At 40.5% G+C, this 14,440-nt stretch overlaps 1 protein-coding gene across 2 annotated transcripts in view; it reads right to left on the bottom strand.

The window, feature by feature from the left end:
• The window catches only part of MYRIP (myosin VIIA and Rab interacting protein), a 419,729-nt gene that overhangs the window by 224,286 nt on the left and 181,003 nt on the right, over positions 1-14,440 (bottom strand). For both annotated transcript variants that reach the window (XM_019483500.2, XM_014602610.3), the window contains exon 3: positions 13,326-13,547. In XM_019483500.2, coding sequence (XP_019339045.1) covers positions 13,326-13,547 — 222 coding nt within the window. The remainder of the gene's footprint in view (positions 1-13,325; positions 13,548-14,440) is intronic.

The following is a 14,440-nucleotide window of genomic DNA, read 5'->3' as shown; positions in this document are numbered from 1 at the left end:
CATTGTGAATATTTCTTATTTTGTGAATGTTTCTTATTTTTCATGTATCTGTATATCACTTGGGCCCTCTAAAATTAAAAAGTACTTGGAGAAAGTCTGTGTCTTACTGACTTCAACTAGAAAGTATCTCCACAATGTTTTAAACTGTGGAGTACTTATTAGTATAATGCACTGGGAAGGATTTTTTGGAAGAGGACAGATGATGAAACTGTAGCCAGACAGGGAATCTATGACCAGAATGTTAACCAAAGAAGCAATGCCTGAAGCCTACTCAGAAAGCCTTAAAGTTGTCTTGGGGTTGTAAACTCAGGTCCCTTCTATGTCACCTATGCCTCCTAATTCCCAGGTCTGGGCATATGTCAGGAGTAACTGAACTGGGCTTATTTCTCAGAGGTAGTTCTAGGCTCAGCAGGGAGACTACACAGACATGACTGGTATTATAGAGGAGTCCAGATGGGGCAACCACCTGAATATCCAACATAAGTCTATGGTAGAGAAAGAGGAAACTAACTAGGAATGTGACAAACCTAGTCAAACAACTGAAAAAATGCCATGTTTAAATAAACTGATATGCAGTTGGAACATAATGTATCTGATATTCTTTTGTCAAGAAAAATGTGGAATATAAGAGAAAAAATTCCACTATAGGCACAAAAAGAAACATTTAAGACATGCATTCAATAAAAAGTGAAAGCAGGGGTTCCATAATTCTCTTGTGGAACTATCCAGACACACGATAATTCCAGCCATGTAATTATCCTATATTATACAAAGAAATATATCAACCAAGATGAGAGAATTAAGCTCAATTTCCATCGAATTTGGGATGTTCCCATTGTTTTTAGAAAAACAAATGTGCTATTCTTGTGTTTATTTTAGGCCAGTTTTGTTTCTGCGAATGTTGCATATTTCAGGTGCAGACTCATGTATTTTCTCTCTGCTGAAATCTTCAATGCATCAACTCTATTGCTTCTGAAGATTACAATACATTTATATAAAACAGATGTCTACTCCATGGTTCAATCTTTGGCAACAATAAATAAAAGACCATAAACTCTTCTGTGCTAAGATCAGCTTAGAGCAGAAAGAGGGGGGAGGCTTTATGGGACCGTGGCTGTTAGAAGCTTATATTACTTAGGATGTTTTTTTTATTTCACCCTACATTGGTAAGGGCAAAATATCTTTAATATAGTTAAAAATATGATTAGATTCCCAAGCATTAACTCAGAGGATGGGACAACTAAAGAAATTTAATTTAGGCTGAAGATAATCTATAGCATTCTAAACAGTAAGTCAACAGGTATCAGTTATGAAATTCCAAAAGGGGAGGACATATGTAAAATACACACTATTCATTTAGTTATGTGCCTTCTAATCACACCTCTTATTTGGAGAATGTGCGTCTCATTGTGAATGACTGATTAGATTTAAAGGATTTTGATATCCTATTCAATTACTTTGAGGACAGTTCTAAATTAATGAGGATTTATACCCATGAAACAAGGCTCTCTAGTAAAATTATCAAGTTACAAATGGAAAATGTATAAATTAAAGACAAGTTTACAACTGGCATGTTTTCTGAAGACTACATCTTGTATTATATTTCTTTACTAAGTTATTATTTATTAAGGTAAAATAATCATTCAAAAGATTTGACATATTTATTATACTAGCACAACACCTCTAGGAATTCATATTACTCTAGGATTTGAAAAGTAATTCACATTCCTCTACCATTTAGATCAGTTTTCATTGTACTCTGAAAAACAATTTCATTTACCTGTAAACAGACATCTTCACAGTGGACAAAGTTCTGAAGAAGCATGCAAGTTGATATAAAAAACAAAGTAATGACAGTCATAGTAATTGCCAACTTGTGTCGTTTTATGGTAAGTCTTGTGTTATTTGGAGTGTTTTTCTGAGCCCCAGAACTTGGAATTAGGTAAACAGGTAACCTTCATGTGTTCATGCCTTTTGTAAAATAGAGGGTTTTAGTTCTATTGTTGCAGAGAAATATCTGACAACTTGACCCAAATCTATCCTTAAAGCTCAAAACACAGAAAGCAAATACAGAAGACCTAGCATTTATTATTTTTTTAAATCACATGAGCTGGGTGACCTGACTCATGGTTCTTAAATATTTGGAATTGGCAATACTAGTGCAAATAGATTCACTGAAATCTGGCAAAATTAAATGATGTGGGATAAACGGCGGCCTATTTAATTTGCTCATTAACACCCTTCTGCCCCTTCCTTTTTTTCTAGACTCCTTTATTCCAGCTCTTTATCCTAGGGCTTCCTTGGGCTACTTGGGCCAATTTCAGAGTCAATGAATATGACTCGTATTACTTGGTGGTAAGTGGATGCAAATAGTTGGTTTGATATAGATGATGAGCGGGCTTGAAGGAGGCATAACTTTGTCTCTTCTGCTTCTGACCATGTGACTCCATACTTCAATACTATAACATTCTTACTTTTCCTGTGCACAGTGCAGGCATCAAATTCCATTCCTATTTGAAAATAGATTTGTTTTTCACATTTTAAAACACTGATAAGATAAAACCTTTATGTATCACTTCACTTAACTCTTGCATATATTACAACAGAAAAAATTATATAGTCTATTGGTGATGAGATGGGAAGGATAAATCACTTAAAGGGGACAGGAATTAAGGTGAGGCCATGGATCTGGCTCTCTTCTTTTGCATGAATATACAAGGTAGGGGTAGCATGCTGTGGCATCTTAATGGAAGCTGTTCTGCACCATTCACTAAAACACCTACATAAGAACATATGAAACGCCATACTGGATCAGCCCAAGGGTCCATCTAGCACACTATCCTGCCTGACAGTGGCAGAAGTGTATGCTTCAGAGCAGTGGTGTCCAACCTCTGGCCCACCAGGCTCCCCACAGATTGGAAATTCAGCAGCAGGGGAGCAATGGCAGGAATAATTGTCGTGGCTTACAGAGTGATGGCCATTAATGGTCCCCTGCTGCCAAATGTTCAGACCCATTGGGAGCCAAGCAATCTGGATAACCCAGCCACAGCCAGATCCAGCATGAAGGGTCAGGCCAGCACGTGGAGTCACTTCACAAATGGATCCAGTGCACAGGATTGCTCTATGGCTGGATCAAGCACACAGGGCTGGGCCAGCATGCAGGGTCGCTCTGTGGCCAGATGCAATGTGCCAGATTGCACTTGGCCCCATGCTGGATAAGGCCCATGAACTGACCTGCCTGCAAGATCCAGTTGGTAGACCAGCCCCACACCACTCATCTGGCTCATAGGGCTGGAAGTTTGAGAACCACAACTTTTCCAGACAACATTCAAACAGGGTATATCAGAGTGATCTATCCCCTGTCATACCCTTCCTGGCTCCAACAATCTGAATCGAGACTGTACTTCATAAGACAATCTTTCCTACACAGTTTCACACTTCTCTGTGCAATTTAGTCAATAATATGGGTTACAACGGCAATAACATTAAAAATTAATTCAGTAGAAAATAACACATGTCGAGTTTCAGGCCAATAGCCTACCACAAATATTTATGACCTGAGTTACAAACCAATGAACAGGGGGATGGAGCTTGTGTGAAAAGTGCTGACCTAACCACAGTTTAAAAAATAACAGTATTTTTGTAAAGCAACTATAGATTTTCTCCTACCAAACTGAAACTCATCAGGGACTGATTTCTTGCTGAGCCAATGAATAACTACTGTTAGCATTGCTCAGCAGCATCCTAAGTTTTGGCTGACCATTTTGATGCCTGCAAGGATGAGGTCAGGGGAAAAGGCAGAAAGAGTGCAATTCAAAGCAGTCAAATGACTAAACTACAAATAAAGTATTGGCTTGCTGATGCTTCTCATTTTCAAGAGAGACACTGCTATTATTTTTTTCTGTGCTGCCTCTTCATTGAGATGGGTGAGGAAGTTATGAGGAGGGCAAAAATCCTGGGAAATGCATCCTGATTAGTGGCCGAAGACTGGCAATTGTTGAGGCAAAGTATCAGCAGGAGTCAGATGTTCATAGCTCTAAGAGGCCCATTGAGCAAAATGCTAGAAGGTTTTTAGAATATCTTTCTTTTCTTTTCCATTGAAAATGAAAGAACTTGACAAAACTTCTACTTAAGGAAAGCAGGACTGACATCTTATGTTTATCTGATTGTGTTTTTGTTTTTAGGAGTTTAAATGTGATCATTTTCCAGCAGCAGTTTCCCAATAAAGAAGTCACTTCAGCCAATGGCATGTCAGAATATACCAGTTTACATGCATTGCTCACAACTGTGAAGATTAACAATATATCCATTATCCTGGACACATGGGGAGAAAGATATGATGCAAGAGATGTAGTTTAGTTAGGCTACAACTTTATTGACAACTGTCACATGGGAATGAGGTGGCAACAACTCTAGAGGTCACAATTACTTCTTCACAGGATCATAGGGCTGAAAGAGACCTCAAGGGTCATCTTGTCCAACCCCTTTCACAAATTCACGAATGCTACTTCTAAATCATCCCTGCCCAATGCTTATCCAACCTCCTCTTGAAAACCTCCTATAAAAGAGATTCCACAATGTCCCTAAGCATTCTATATTTCACTGTGTTACTATTCTAACAGTAAGAAAAAAAAGGTTCTTCCTGATATCTAATCTAGATTTACTGTGCTGCAATTTGAAGCCATTGTTTCCCCATCCTACCCTCTGGAGCAAGGGAAAACAATTGTTCTCCCTCTTCTTTATGGCAGCCATTCAGATATTTGAAGACTGCTATCATGTACCCCCTTAATTACCTTTATGCCAAGATAATATGCCTAGTTCTCTCAACTGTTCCTTGTATGGCTTCCCTTCCAACTCCTTTATCATTTTGGTCACCTGTTTCTACCTTCCCTACAACCTCCTTAAAACATGAATCCCAGAACAGCACTCTAGATAAAGAACTGTACTCTAGATAAAGCCTAACCAGCAGTGAGTAGTCATACTATCTCCTCTCAGGTCTTATACTTAAAAACTCCTGTTAAGGCATCCCAATTTTTTTCGTGACTGCATTACATTGCTGACTCGCGTTGATCCACCAAAACCCCTAGACCCCTCTGAGAAATCCCACTACCCAGCCAGTTATTTTCTATTCTGTGTTCTGATTCCTTAACAATTAACAATTGGTGGAAGTCTGCCATCAGACCTGATTCTTCCATAAGCGGCCCCACAAGATTCCTCTGATATGTACGAGGACTAAGGGGTTGAGGAAAGAGGGCTGTCTACTTACTACACCACACATTAAGACCCCAGCCCTGCTCTTTAGGTCCCCTAAGATCACTGTCAGTTCTGGTTTGCCCAGCATTATAGGGGAACCCCATGCTAGAGGGAGAGGGTACACTAACCCAGGTGTGGCTGAGCTCCAGTGGCCTGCCTACTTTCTCATCTGGCATCTTCCAGCTTCTCAGTAGAAGGCTCTGCCTTCCCAACATCCTAACTCCTCTTTCAACCCCTGAGGGAAGGAACCCGTAAAGGAGTCCTGCTACCATTTTTTTTTCCTTTTAGTCTATATAGAACCTCACCTCTGAGGCTATGGGGGTTACATTTCATTCTGTTATTACAGATGAAGCCCATACAGGATCTCTTATCATGCACCAAACTCACAGGCTACTCAGTACCTGAATGCACTGTTTTTTCTAAATTTGTTTTTACTTGTGGCTGCTAAACAAAGGGTTAGCAAATGCCTACAATACACCATTGAAATACTTTTCAGTAGAGGCTTAGTACTGCACAAAAGATAAGCAGTTCATTTTGATAGAACATTACTTATTTCATATCCTGTGTCCATTGTTTTTCATTCAATATGATTAGCCTTTCAGAGAAGAGACTATAAGGACGTTCTATATGTGCATTGGTTTTTAGATGGAACTTAGCTCTGTCCCCTTTACTTTCCTCCATTGTAAGATTGAAGATTATTCAGAAATACCATGCAACTTATTACACAATATATTCTAGATAAGGCCTAACCAACAGTGAGTCTTAATTCAAAACCCACTACTGTTTCCTCTGCTGCTTCATCAAAAATAGCTTGGGACTCTTGAAGGCAAAGCTATTCTAACCAAGGATGACACCCTACACTCTACCAATAGATGTTTCATCAAACAAACAGCTGTAGGAAACTCAGGGCATTTTACATTTTAAAATATCAATATCAATAATCATGTTTTAAAACAAAATCATGCCTGCCTCTTTTGTTGGTTTGTAGTCTAGTTTCATCAAAAACTTCAGGTTCTGTGCATGATTCCTTGTTCTTATTTGATTTATGTGCCACTGTTCCTAACAAAGGCTCAGGGTGTGTTATAGTAAAAAGACAAACTAACTTGAAAAAAAATAGATGGACAAGAAAATTAAACAGCTTCAAAGGGAACTAGAATATCATCTTAAAACAGATGATAAAGCATATCTCAGCCTAGCTTTGTTAACTAAACACCAGCACAAATAGGTCTGACAGAATTTCTGAAAGATGTCCCAGCTGGGGCTTTGTGGGCCTCAGAGCTGAGAAGCAACTGCTAAGAATGACTTCACACGTTTTTGCCAAGTAGACTTGGCATAGTAATGGTAGTTGCAGGATTCTGCTGTCAGCTGACCTAGGTATTGTGATAGGGTGTAGGAAGAAGGCAGTCCCTTAAGGCCCAGACTGTTTAGGGCCTTGTAGGTCAAAACCATCACACTGAATTGGGCCCAGCAAGTTACTTGGAGCTAGTGACTGTAGCAGTGGAGTTACTCTTAATTAGCATGCTCCAGCAGCTGCAGCATATAGTGTATTCAGTGTCCCCGCACTTCAAAATGGCAGCAGGGGTGGTTTAACTAAAGCTTGTCAAACAAGCTTTAGTTAAACCACCCCTGCTGCCACTTTGAAGTGCCGGATGCTGAATATACAAGATGCTGTGGGCACTTTAAATACAGCGGCTCCTGAGAGCTAGTCTAATTAAAGTGCCCTCCACCCCTGCTTCTAGAGCATGTGCAAAGATGCCCTCTAGACTATATATGCATAGTTTATCTATAAAGTTAAAAAGTTAACTTTACTATTAAAAAATATTGTACACTGTAGTTTCTAGAGGTTTGCAAGATACTTGGGAATAGTAATCACAATTGTTTTATGCATTTTCTCTTAACACATTTTCTTGTGTGCTTGGCAGAACTCAGGTTGCAAATTCATGCAATATATGTAAAATGTTAATACTGTTTTAATGGCTGTCAACTTTACATAGAGGCCAGGCTAAATAGCACATTATTGAGGCTGTCATTGCATCTTTTTAGCTGCTTAGATTAAAATAATTCTTATTCGTCTGTTTCCATTTGGCACAGCAGAAAAATGAGCTTGGATCTGGTCTGTTCATTAGCTATGATTTGATGAATGTTGGACATTTCATCACTACTGTTTCACAAATGAAACATCTCAGGGAATTCATGACATTGCTTGATTCTCTCCAGACTGAATACAACCCCTTTTCCAAAAAACACCCAAAATACAGGCCAAAAATGCAATTCCTATACAAAACTTGATTTTTATTCTATGTGGAATAAAATGTTGATCTGGCAAAAATAGATTTTGACAAAAGCAAGATAATTTAGCTCTAGGTTCAGGTTTGTAACCAGGTAGATATTCTATGGTATATTTATTTGGAATAAAGCAGTATCCCATTCCTATTTTCTTTAGCTGTTAACAAATGAGACTTATGTTTTGCTGAATTTTTATTGTAACTACACTATAACTTACCTGCACCACTCAGCATACCTTCTCCTTTCCTAAACAGTCAAAGTACCTTCTAAGGGAAGAAACTAGATTTAGATTAAACAGAAGATATGGTTAAGTCCCCATTAGTGATCTTGCTCTGTTCTATAGAGGGAGGAGGGTCCCTACACCTCCCACAATGCTTGTGTACCTGCTCTGATCTCTTCAATTGGAGAGGGGGTACCTCTTGGCGTACCATCCGGGTTACATTAATATTATTAATTGTTAAATCCATTTTATATTCCTCCTCAATAATAGTTGATCAGGAAATAGTCAGTTGAATTATTTATGTTGATTATTGTTCTGTAATAAAAGTATATATTTTATATTAAGATATTCTATAACAATAAAATGATGGGGATGCATTAAAAATATATAAGGCTAGGAAGTATAGAATTGCCTTTGTTTCCCCTATACTTTTAAAAACCATTGAACATAATGTTAAACCACAGTAGATGATCACAGATTACCAGTTTGCAATGGCTGATGGTGAAAAGGGATGAGGGAAAGAGAATTACTGTGGTGTTAATGATGTTTTAAATTTAGTATCTATTAAAGAACAATTTTACCTGACAGGTTACCTTAGTAGCCTAAATATACCTCATGTGAAAATTACCTTTGCTGCAGTTCAGAAAGAGATATGTTGGTGTTGGTCAGTACATATATTTGCTTCATAACCACAACATCCACATTTTAAAGAGTGCTTCTGAGTATTTCACATACTTACAGGATATTAACATTCAGGATTGTAACTGCCAACATAAAGGGGGAAAATTAGTCAATTATATTTGCAAGGTGGTGAATAGCTGACACTGCCATAAGTATTATTATTAGAAGTGATTTATTTGAGGTAGAAAACTATGGGTCTGATTTGATCTCAGTCAAATTCACTGTCATTACTCCTGCATTAGGCTGATATAAATGGGAGGAATCAAGCCCAGTAGATTTTATTCTGATTGAAATCAAGGGAGTTGCCTTGTGAACGGCAGCAGACTCTGGCCTAACTCATTACAGATTTAAAAAAGCATAAACTGGCCATGAAATTTATCTTGTTCTGTTTAAAAACAATACAACTGTAAATGCTCACTTCACTATCTGGTGAGAAGCTTTGAGCAATAATTTACCCTGGCAGACAGAACTCAGCAGATGAGTCCTTAATCATGGCTAGTAGTGCTCCTGATTAAGGCTCCTTCTACTCCTCCCTGTAGGTTGCCATCAGCTGCTTCCTTCCCTCCTGCCCATGTTTTTTTGTGTTGTGAAGTGGTGGAGGAGATAGGGGGAGAGGGAGGGAAGTACTGCATGCTGGACACTAGAGCCTCTTACCAGCTCCTGCCAGTGAGCACCAGAGGGACTAACTGGTCCAAGCAATTTCCTCTTGCATGTAGGCTCTTGGAAGGGAAAAGGAAGCTAGAGTTTGCTTCAGAGACAACTTGTAATTCTAGGCTCTATTTAACCAGCAGTTGCTCTCACTTCATGAAGTTCAGCAGGCAGCAGCTCTGGCTTCCAGTCAGGGTCTAAGGTACACTCAAAGGCGAGAAGAAGGCATTGCATTCACACTCACCCAAGTACCAATGAGGTCACATAGGAATAAACCTCTTGGATAGTTTGGGGTTGTTACCCAAGTTGGATAATTAAGTTTTAAATAAAAATTGCAGTCTCTGTGTTTAACTATACTATGGTACACAAGTCTTGCTATCTCCATGTCCATATGAATGATCAATTCCTAGACTTCTCTGGATTCAATTGCTTCTTTCAGATGTATAGTTAATAATAAGTAAGAAAAGTACGTTAAAGATGAATATTTTGCAAGAAGGGCAGTAATTTGTTGCAGCAATCTGATCTGCAAAGATAATAGGGATCAGTGCAGAAAACAGTCCTGTTTTGCTTTTTTAATGAAAATCAGATGTTACAAATTGCCCAAGAATCTTTGTGGATTCATTTATGTTCTTGACAGAGAATGTAACTCATAAGCAGCAAGACTAGTAAATACTGCATTGCTACTATGGCTAGTTACCCTGCAGCACATGGACATCTCCAAACACCTTGGAAAGATCTGGGACCGCAGGAAACATGCCCTGAACTAGTGCACAGAGGGAGTTTGGAGAACAGTGCAGAGGTTTTCTCAAAACAGAAAGAAAGAAAAGAGAACATGGATTCCCTATACGGTTCCCATTTGGTATCACCACAGATAGTGCTGCTGCCAGACTACACACACCTTCACAAGGTGCCCAAACAGTAAACACTACAATAATATTTTAATTTGTTCCATTTGGTATGGGATTCTCAGGGGCCCCATGAGAGGTGAACTTACCTTGTCCTCAGCTAAACAATGAAAGATGTGTAAAACCTCTTCAGCAGGCAGAGAAGTATAACACAACCTTCAAGGAATTCCTTATTTGCCAAGCTTGGGGAGGGTGGCTAACAGCCATGGCCTACTAAGCAGTTAAAAGGACTGTGTTAACTGCTGTCATGAACAGGGAAGACTTTAAAAGTTGAAAGTTGTGGCAAGCAAGATGATGTTATTTCCTGGAGAAGAACAAATTGCATTCTTGGAAAGGGATTGGTATTGCCTCTTTTATTCTCTTCTCCCCAACAAAGAGGAGGACTGAGATTTTGTAGCTACCCTGTCAGGCATATTGGTTTTATTGGCCAAGCTGCCATCACTGAAACCATTACATTTGTTCCTAGAAAAACGCCTTTCTCTCAGTACAAAAAAGGAGTGTACAACCCTTCAATTTTCTTGTGGAAGAGGACCAGCTCTTCTGCTAGAAGTTAGATCAGATACCTACCAGGAAGATCTCCCTCCTCCTGATCTTACTTGAATGGCCATACAGCTCTCTTGGGACAGAGAGATGCCCAGTGTCTGACAGTCCTGTTCTTCATCCCTCACTGCAAGGGAGAGAGCGAGCACTGGTTTCCTGATAGGCTACTAAGTGGCAAGTTGTCAGAAAGCCCTGTGGGGACCCTACCTTGGAAAATTATCCTCTTCCTGCCAGCCAGCTTTTAGGAAGGTTGCCACCAGGGAGAATTTCCTGCCCCTATTTGCCCTCCCCCCACCTCATTCTTCCTGTTCAACCTAGAGGGGTGTATTTGTTGGTGCAGGGAGACAGCTGCATTGCCACAGTAAGGTTCAAGGAGCTGGGCTGCACATGCAGCAATTTAATAGTTAGCAGGGCCAGGAATTGGGGCGGGGATGCTCTCTCCAGCCTGCTTCCTGGCTCCTTCAGCACGTGGCATTATCTGCAATGTAAAAGTCAGCAAGGTAAGGAACCTGGTCACTGTCAAGGGAAGAATTTTAAACTGGAAGTATGGGGAAAACAGGCCCAGAGAGCTTCCCCAACCCCAGTATCTGGCCTGCGGGCTTTTAAACTGCCATACACATGGTGATTTCAAAGTTGGCAGACCAGGTACCAGGGTCAGGTAAACTCTCCCTGGTCCTACTTCCCTGCACCTCTGCTTGTGAAGCTGCCCACTGATAGCATGCCCTTTTCCTAGGCAGGGGAGAGAACAAGCTGTCAATCCCCTAAGCACAGCTGTCTAGTACTCTCTGACTTAGAGAACTCATCCGTGTAGTTCTCCAGCCAGTACACTCAAACTCCCAGACTATGTTTTTAGCAGTAATGTAGTGTGTTACAGTAAGGATTTGACACAAATACTTACCACTAGAAATGAATGCCTTGTCCATGGCCTGCAATGCAGCTATAAGGAATTAAGTGTCTACAAAGAGTATGACAGCTCTCAAAGAGCATGTTTATGCTAGTGTGAGTCTTTTGTTTTAATTTGTTTTGCCTTTCTTTAACTTGTTTTTGGAGTGGTTGAAAAGTTTTCCATTGGAGTCCATCTGCAAACAAAGTTTGGGAGCATTTTCTGAACTGATCTTGACTATGAAAATTATGATATTGCTCATGCCATTATTTTTGAAGCTTTCAGTTGTTCTACCAAAATAAAACCTGTCATTTAGAAAAGCATTCCAACCAAAATCACAGTAGGATAACCTACTTACAAACACCCTTCTTTCCTCTCTCCACCTTATTCTGAAGTGACTGCTGTAAAATAGATAGCCGCCTTACAACCATCTGTGCTTCCTCATTAGTAACCTAGATATTTAAGAATCACATTTCCTTTTGCAGACTAAGTCCAATTAGTACTAGCTGAATTTTCAGTTCAACTCAATAGTCTGAGAATAAAACAAGTAACTAAATAACACCCTAGCCATAAAACAAGCCCTAACAACCTCCTCTAGGCATTCAAGTACTTCATCTTTTGCAACACTTCTTGCATCTCACCAGTACAAACTACTAAGAGAAGGAGGAACTAGTGTGGTACCTTTGTGGGGCTACCACACCAGCACCTGGTCCCCCTTACCCCCACTATGGTCCAACCCATCTGCCAGCTCTCTCCCAGTGCCACCTCCAGTCTCCAGCTCTTTCTCACCTCCAGTCTCTTTCCTGCCACAACTTTGCTGTTATTTGGCTTGTTGTTGGGAAAGGCAGTCCCTGGGGCTAAGAGTAACCTTGTTGGTCATCTTTCCTGCCCAGCCAAGCCAATCCCTGACCTGGGGCCTTGTGCTGTCTCTTGAGTGCTTCCCCATTAAAGGAGTGCTCCCATAGACTTCTGAGTACTGTCAGGGCTTCAGCTGTCACAGTCTTGGTCCCCTTTTTCTCTGGCTACAACCTTAGCCTTTGAACACTGTTTAAGACAGGGAAGGGCATAATGCAGCCTGCAGGTTGGATGTGGCCCACCAGGCCATTCTATCCTAAAAAAATTAGAAAATTAATATTTATCTTCCCCTGGCTGCCTGTCAGGCAGCCCTCGATGGCTCGCCAAAACTTAATAAGCAGCCCTCCACCCAAAATAATTGCCCACCCCGGTTAAGACCTTGACTCCCATGTATTGGCTCTGCTTTTGTGGCAGCCCCCTCCTAAAGTTCCAGTCTCATGATGCCAGTCTCCAACCCTCTGGCTTAGGGCTAGCTTCTGGCACATATAGCAAGGGAGTGCCACCTAGGCATTCCTGCTCATGGCCTCCTCTACCCCTATAGCCACAAGTTCAAAAACCCCATCTCAGAACACAAACACAAGCTAGCTACTTCACAAAGCAAATAGTCTCCCTCCCTCAGGTAAATGTTGCCCACAGGCCCTAAATCTGTCAGAACCATCTCAACCCAGCTCCCCTAGATGGCTTGGGCCTCTGTCTGTCCTTCTCCAGCAACCCCTCTCTCCCAGGAGCTCTTCTCCCTGCTGCAAGCAGTGGCTGCCCCTTGCATGGTCAGGGACTGGGTTTATATCACTCAAGCTCAGCTTTCTCTGGCCACGTAACCAGGTCTTCTACATCCAGGGACCAGGCGCACCTAATTGTTTCATTAGCTGCCTGTCCTTTTTTAGTTGCTGGCTCAGTCCACCAGGGCTGTTACTTCTTTTGGCCCTGGGTTTCTTACCTTCTCTGGCATTCCTAGTAACTGGGTAAGAGGTTCTTTATTACAATAGGAAGAAAGCTCAAGTCAGGTTTTCAGTCCAGTTGTTCTATACTTGGCAGTGCCATAATATGCACCTACCTTGCCTGCTGGCAGACACGGCAGATCCAAGCCTTCTCCTTCTTCTGATAGGAGCAGCAGTTCTTGCAGATATTATACTTGCAGTCTTGGCACTGCCGCTTGCTATTGATGAGAAAAGTGAAAGGGGAGCAGCAGCGAATGCAACAATGCTCATTAAACTTCTGATGCTTGGAAAGGATGCTGCACTTGTTACCCTCTTCATCCAGCTTCTGCTTCATTTCACTGGAAGAAAGGAGAAAAAACCAATGAAACCAATGTTCTGTCTGGAGTTCTCTTTGTTCCCCACTCTGCTCCTCCAATCCCTGTGTCATGCAACAAAAATAACTTTTGTAGGTGTAAAATGCACGTCAGTAATGTTTATTCCAGGCCAAGAACTGGGAAAGAGGGGACTTCTGCTTTCTAATCTTTTCTCTGACTGTGCTCCTGGGCAAGTCATTTAGAACTCTCTAGACTGTGTCCTGAAGCAAACCACTTGACTTCATTCAGTTAAAATGAAATAACTGAGAGGAGAATGTACATCATTGCTTCAGCTATTCCATATGTAACATGGGGTTAACAATCAGTAGGTTTGCTTGAGGATTCATTACTACTTTTAGAACGCTCTGAGGGTGAAAAACACCATATAAAAGTGAAAGCATTGGTTGTATTGTCTTAAACACAACCTCCTGATTAATGAATACCTTTGAGAATAAAAGCATGGAGTTTGGTTTGTTCTGATTCATGGGATCATATTGTTCGTAATGACTCCAATTCAACCAAGCATTTAATCACATGCTTGATTTCAGTGAGAGTTAAATGTTTTGCTGATTCAGGAACAATATTTGGCCAACTGCAGGTTATTTGTGAAAATGTTTGCAAACCCTGAAAGTTCCATGAATATAGTAGAAATATTTTCTTGTCCAAATATTCATAGCAGAAGTGTGTTATTTATTATTAGTTATTGTTCTGTTCATAATGCTTCAGTCATTCATTGCAGGGAGCAAACAATAACAGGAGAATTAAGCAAATGACCACATAACATGAATAACAAAAACTGAATAGAGATTTTAAATACGGCATAACCTGCAAATTATTCATGGAAGGCATCTGGCACGTACAATTAACAAACACTTCAG

This window comes from Alligator mississippiensis, chromosome 5 (genome assembly GCF_030867095.1).
Source record: "Alligator mississippiensis isolate rAllMis1 chromosome 5, rAllMis1, whole genome shotgun sequence".
In the NCBI taxonomy this organism is placed as follows: Eukaryota; Metazoa; Chordata; order Crocodylia; family Alligatoridae; genus Alligator; species Alligator mississippiensis.
The sequence above is the reverse complement of the archived record's forward strand: the minus strand, read 5'-3'. Positions and strand labels throughout refer to the sequence as shown.